This window comes from Oncorhynchus kisutch, linkage group LG20, assembly GCF_002021735.2.
Source record: "Oncorhynchus kisutch isolate 150728-3 linkage group LG20, Okis_V2, whole genome shotgun sequence".
Lineage (NCBI taxonomy): Eukaryota > Metazoa > Chordata > Actinopteri > Salmoniformes > Salmonidae > Oncorhynchus > Oncorhynchus kisutch.
Genome location: NC_034193.2, coordinates 44,651,598 through 44,657,597, shown reverse-complemented (window position 1 = coordinate 44,657,597; position 6,000 = coordinate 44,651,598). Strand labels below are relative to the sequence as shown.

The 6,000-nt window shown below is 40.0% G+C and overlaps 1 protein-coding gene across 6 annotated transcripts in view; it reads right to left on the bottom strand.

Annotated features, from left to right (window-relative positions):
- Positions 1 to 709: 709 nt before the first annotated feature.
- Positions 710 to 6,000, bottom strand: part of LOC109865780 (rab11 family-interacting protein 4A) — an 83,680-nt gene continuing 78,389 nt past the window's right edge. For 2 of the 6 annotated variants that reach the window (XM_031799020.1, XM_031799021.1), the window contains 3 exons: positions 5,808 to 5,894; positions 5,143 to 5,286; positions 710 to 4,813 (listed from right to left, as the gene is read on the bottom strand). In XM_031799020.1, coding sequence (XP_031654880.1) covers positions 4,694 to 4,813; positions 5,143 to 5,286; positions 5,808 to 5,894 — 351 coding nt within the window. In that variant the 3' untranslated portion in view covers positions 710 to 4,693. The remainder of the gene's footprint in view (positions 4,814 to 5,142; positions 5,287 to 5,807; positions 5,895 to 6,000) is intronic. The other 4 variants (XM_031799017.1, XM_031799018.1, XM_031799022.1 and 1 more) reach the window with 3 other exon arrangements.

Genomic DNA, 6,000 nt, shown 5'->3' with positions numbered 1-6,000 from the left:
TCCAGCATCAATTAACATATACATTTTCCCCCTTTCATGTACACTCAACAGCTCAATGTAACTACATAAACTTGGGTTTCAGAAAGGGCAATTCTAAAAAGAAAATCAAGGTAAGGTAAATTGCTAGCTAATTAACCAAATCCTCGTACACGTACCTCCCGTGGGCTTCGAATGCAGTGTTAAACGTCAAGCGCACGGTGGAGTCTCTTCTGTTCTGACATCCACGTGGGTTCCTGCTTGGTTTATTATTTTGTACCGATTCGTTTTTTTTTCTTCAGTCCAACACTATGTATTCTCTAGGACAACTTTTTGAAACATGCATATATATAATATAATTTAGTGCCCCATTCCCCCATCATAATCTTGAATCAATTGACACAGTATGAATCAGGGGTTTAATGTACGTGTTGAAGTACACTGATCTAGATCATTTCCATCTCTTTGAGAATTCTCTGGGTCCCACAAGTCATTTCTCAGAGCTGAGATTTAGGTCAGCATAGATAGAGGATCTACATCAGGCACACTGCAGATAGAGAGTTATGTCTATACAGGAAATCCCACATTAGGACCACATTTGATCAATTGTAGCAAACCTGTTTAACTGCATTTCTGAATCAATGGCAAACATTATTATTCCTAAAACAGGACCGAGTATTCCTTTCATCATACTGTAAGAAGTTGACATTTTAATTTCTGAAATTAGCATTCATCAGGTTGTAATCATGCCAGGGCAAATCTCTTTATTTACAGCTTAAAGTTGTTTGTACATCACAATTGCAGATAAGACCTCATACCATAAGTAGTAGCCTACTTACAGCCACATACAGTACAGTGCTTCAATGTATCAGTAACAATGGTATGTGGTAGAGAAATAGGACAACAGAAACAAGGTAACAGAAAATCACAAGATATCACAAGCCCAAGCCATTCTTATTGCCACAATGCCACACCTTGTGCACTTTAAAATCCAACCTTTCAATATCTTGAAGAGTAGGAGACTACATATTTAATTGTGTTGGGAAGTATTTAGGAGCACACAAATGGGAAACGTTTGAGTTTATTTAAAATGTTGCAAGTGAAACTTTGTGACAGTGCTCAACAGGTGATTGGTTGTTGCACTGTCTGAAATGGGATGCCATTGGTCAACATCACCTCAAACGATAGGAGGGCTTCTACATGAGGCCGAGGTCAACGCTCAATTTGAAGACATTTCTCAATGTATCTCAACTTCATTTCAATTTGTGTGAAGTGAATCTTTCAAGGTTGTAGAAGTAAACTTTGTAGTGCCAGGCTGGTATGGTATAGAGAAAAGTCATATTTCTCAGCAGTTTATTTAGTGTATAGGAAGACAGGGGGAAACCATATCAACATACTTTGAAAGGATGCAGAAACCAAAGCGATCTTAAAAGCAATGGACACCGCATTCATAGATAGGTTACCGCAGAAACAGAAAAATATATATATATTGCCCCAATGCTCATCTGTTTTTAAATAAAAAACCTTGTGCTGTGCCTCCCAAGTGGCGCAGCAGTCTAAGGCATCACTACAGACCCGGGTTCCATCCCAGTCACCAGTTGTACCGTGTTTCTTGTAACTCATTGGTGCGGTTGGCTTCTGGGTTAAGCGACCAGTGTGTCAAGAAGCAGTGAGGTTTGGTAGGGTCATTTTTTGGAGGACTGGCTGTCAACCTTGACCTCTCCCGAGTCCGTACGGGAGTTACAGCAATGGGACAAGACTGTAACTACCAATTGGATATCACGCAATTGGGGAGAAAAAAATACAAAATCAACTTGTGATGTAACAGTTTTATAAACTAGAGTTGATTACCTGGCCATTTCCTGATAGAACTGTATAAAATTGTATTTTTGTAGTCTCATCTGTAAAAGTGTGGTGAGTGGCACAATACAAATCCTAACTAAAGTATCTCTGTACAACATTTACAAGTCATGAACATCATTCAGACAATTGTTTTTAAAGCAACAGTAAAAATATTCATTATTAAGTTGTCTAAACAACATAGCTATATTAAGAAAAAGAAAAATAGATAAGTGTTTTAAAGGCACGATTACCAGAAAAGGTGAGAACATGCAAAAATAAGAAAAAACAACATATTTTTGTGCAAGGAAGCAAAACATACGTTTAGAGCAATTTAATTTACAGCAGGTTATCCCCTTTGCCTATCAACGTCCCCTCGAATACAGTAGTACAGCAAAGGCCTACTGTATGACATTTGAAAACTGTCTCAACAAAATGTAGATTTGTACACAAAAACCCATTAGGTTTTAAGAGAGAGAATGTTAGCTACGTGAGACATTCATGATATTTACAGTATACTAGCCAAAGGGCAAACACTACCCATATACTCTGTATAGACTCCAGTATGATTGCTATTCCAGTCTTATTAGTACCAAACTCTAGTCTACAGTAAGTTAACTTCTGATGAATATACTACAGTATACTACAGTATCTTATATAGAGATGACAGGGATGATTCAATGAGCCAGACTGACATGGCTTAACACCCAGAGGAAATTCATAAAACACATTGAGATGTGGAATAACATAGAGATAAATACTGTATCTATCTCTATGCAGAATGCATTAAGCATTCTGTACATTCACATCCATAGGGTTACATTCGTGTGCTTGTACATTGTTATGCTGTTGACTTGACAGCCCTGTATGCTGGGAGGGTTTGTCTCTTGTTCAGTGTGGATATAGGGAGAGTGGAGTGGCAGTGTCCGACACAGAAATATAAAGCATATAGGCTAATGGGCTAATACCCACATACAAAAATACTACAGTATACTATAAAATACTAAAGTACCTCCTATAGAATTCTATAGTAAACTGTAGTATACTATACTACACACTGTAGTATTCCTTGATCATGTGTACAGTAGTACTTACTATAGAATGTTATAGTATACTGTAGAAACTATAGTAAATACTATAGTATTAGCCACAAAAAAATACTGTAGTAAATACCTTGTTGTGTGTTCCCTACAGGTTATAGAAAAGAGCAGAAGCTCTGAACAACAATCTATTTCTCCAGTAGGTTTCCTGAAGGAGAAAGCCTCCATTTCTATGTCAAAGATAATAAAACAAAAACAATGTAGTAAATACTACAGTAATGTCTGCAAAAACACTACAGTAAATACTACAATCCACAAAAACAATACATTATTACTATAGTATATACTACAGTTTTCGATTGTTACAGTATTTATACTATAGTTAACTGTAAATACTACAGTATAATACAGTTACTACAATAAATACTACAGTATAATACAGAATACTACAGTAAACACTACAATAAATACTACAATATTCACTGCAGTGTTTTTGCGGACTCTGTAAGTCAGAAAAAAAGTCAACAAAACACTACAGTGAATACTATAGTATATATACCATAGTATACTATGGTTTTTCATGTGGGTAGCTATAGCAGCTCTATGCAATGGGACATCCTTCATAGAAGATATCCCAGGTCTAACCAACTTATTTAGACAGACTTACCACAGAATGTCTGAGTAGAAAATAATGATGATTAAGAGGAATTGGCATCCGGAAATTCTCAACCAGCCAATTAACAACTCACTGTGTGAGTTAAGGATTTACTATATGGATTTATCATACAGTATTACTCTACACAGATCATACTGTACCGTCATCTCAGAGTTCCCTAGGAAGGCATTCTTCTCTTATCTTCCTCTGTACTGACCGATACACTTCACCTGTTCCTTCTTGACTTCACAAAGCCATTCCATCACACCAAGTTCTGCTGCCTCTCATTATCACTTCACATGACTGATATCTTCTTGAGTCAAAGCCAATATCTTTTGACATGGAGATGCTTGTACAATACTTTCTCTCTCCTCTCATCTCTTTCTGTCACTCTTCTTACGCACAGAAACACGTGCTGCTTTACTTTCTTCATCAACATGCCTCTATCCACATACCGGTCTTCAGCGATCAAACACAGATCAACTTTAAGGAAGCAGTGGGGATAGGGTTGTCTGGAAGCTAAAGATCTCTGTTTGTCTATCTGCCAGTCTCTCTCTGTTCCTATCTTCCCCTATGGCTACAACGCACGCTATTGAAGACCAATAGATTTGTGTTCACATTGTTTCAACACACACCACTAGAGTACGTACATCCAGTGTTCAACAACCAGTAATGCCCTACATATTCAAAGCACCTGCCCAGTATAATAATTTTTCCCAGTAATAATTAATCTCGATTGTGTTTAAGACTAAAGATGAGGCTGTGAGAAAAAAATTGAGAACATAGAAGAAAGTGCATGAAGGAGACATGAGGGAGATACCAACATCTGTTGATGAGTCACAGAAAACAGAAGTATGATGACGAAGTACCAAAACTTTAGTAGTCAACACAGAAATTCCCCTATAGCTCCAGTCGCATATTCATTAGGCCACACCGTAGCAAAACGTTTAGAAACAGAACACAAAAACTAGTGTTTCTAATTGGACAAGTCCAGGTAATACCTCCCAATATGTCTGTTTTCTTCTGTTTTGTGCCTAATGAATACACCCAAGTTCACAGTTCCACTCCTGGGGCAGCAGGGGGCAATGATGTCCAGCTGTCCCAGGCCCCACCGTGGCTAGTCTTCCTTTCCCTTTCCCATTCCCGGAGGGGGTTCTAGTCGTTGGTTTCTAGTTGGGGGGTTCTAGTTGGTCTTGATCTCCAAGATGGAGGGGTTGTGGTCCAGGATAGACAAAATGATCTTGTCCATGTACTGCCGCAAACGGAAGTTGATCTCCTCCTGCTCCTTGAGGGCCTCCATCAACTGTGGAGAAATATCAAATTAATGTTATGTTACCATCAGATATGGTGGTGCCATTATCTGGTTATACCAGCTAACCCTGATGTCATGCAGAATGCAACTCTTCAGGTCTTAAACAAGCGTGGTCACCATACCATCAGAACGGTTACACCAGCAATACATTATTTTATGATAGTAATGTAACCTACTGTACGCCTAAGAACCTGATCACATACATGCCTACTGTCTAAATGCTATGTGTACTATGACCTTAATCAATGGGGTTACTCTTGCAGGGTTACTCCGAAATGATCAACTCATCAAATGATTAGCATTATGAATGAAAAACTCACGTCGTCTCGTGAGGCATTGTCTATCTCGGCAGCCAGCGACTGGGCCTTGGTCTGGGTGGCAAACAGGTTCTTAGCCTCATACAGACTCAGACTGAGGATCTGACCATTCAGGTCGTCGTTCTGTTCCCTCAGTTTCAGGTTCTCCTGTTGGGTGGTGTGGGGAGTGAAGGAAGGAGGAAGGGACAAAGAGGGGAGGGTGGGAGTTTGGGAGAGAGAAGTGGGAGGGGGAAGTAGAGGGAGAGAGGAGGGAAGGAAAGAGAGAGAGAGCGATGAGGGTCATAGTTTGATTTGGCAGACTGAAGCGATGGGTTTAGAGGGGGTCCACATCTTGATGAGATTCATCTCAATTCTCCAAGCGCCCCACTTCATCCACACTGTTTCAGTAGGCAAGGCCTGTTAGATTAGACTACTGAAGCCTCACACAACTACACCCACGACAAACCATCTCTCGATTTTAACAGCAGCCGACACAGCACACTACATCTACGGTAACACCTACAGGACAGGACACGGGTTATTATGTTTATCAAGGTGTTATGGCACAAACTACGCCCTGTGTCGACGGGGTGAAGCTCTATAGGCGCTGTATAGTGGTGATATTAGCTGTGGTTAATGGGAAGGGTCAAAGGTTAATGCTCACAAGAAACAACAGTGGGTTTGTTTACCGTCTGACCGTGACGGAGGCGTGCCCCAGCGGATACTACGAGGTGGCGGAGGTCAGAGGTCAGAGGAAAGTCCTGCGAGACAAACCGCTGGACACACAGAGCAGGAGCAAAGAGGAGCACAGGGAGACATGAGAGGGAAGAGACTCATTCATCTCTGTATGGAATACTATCACATCAGCTAGCTGATCTGCAT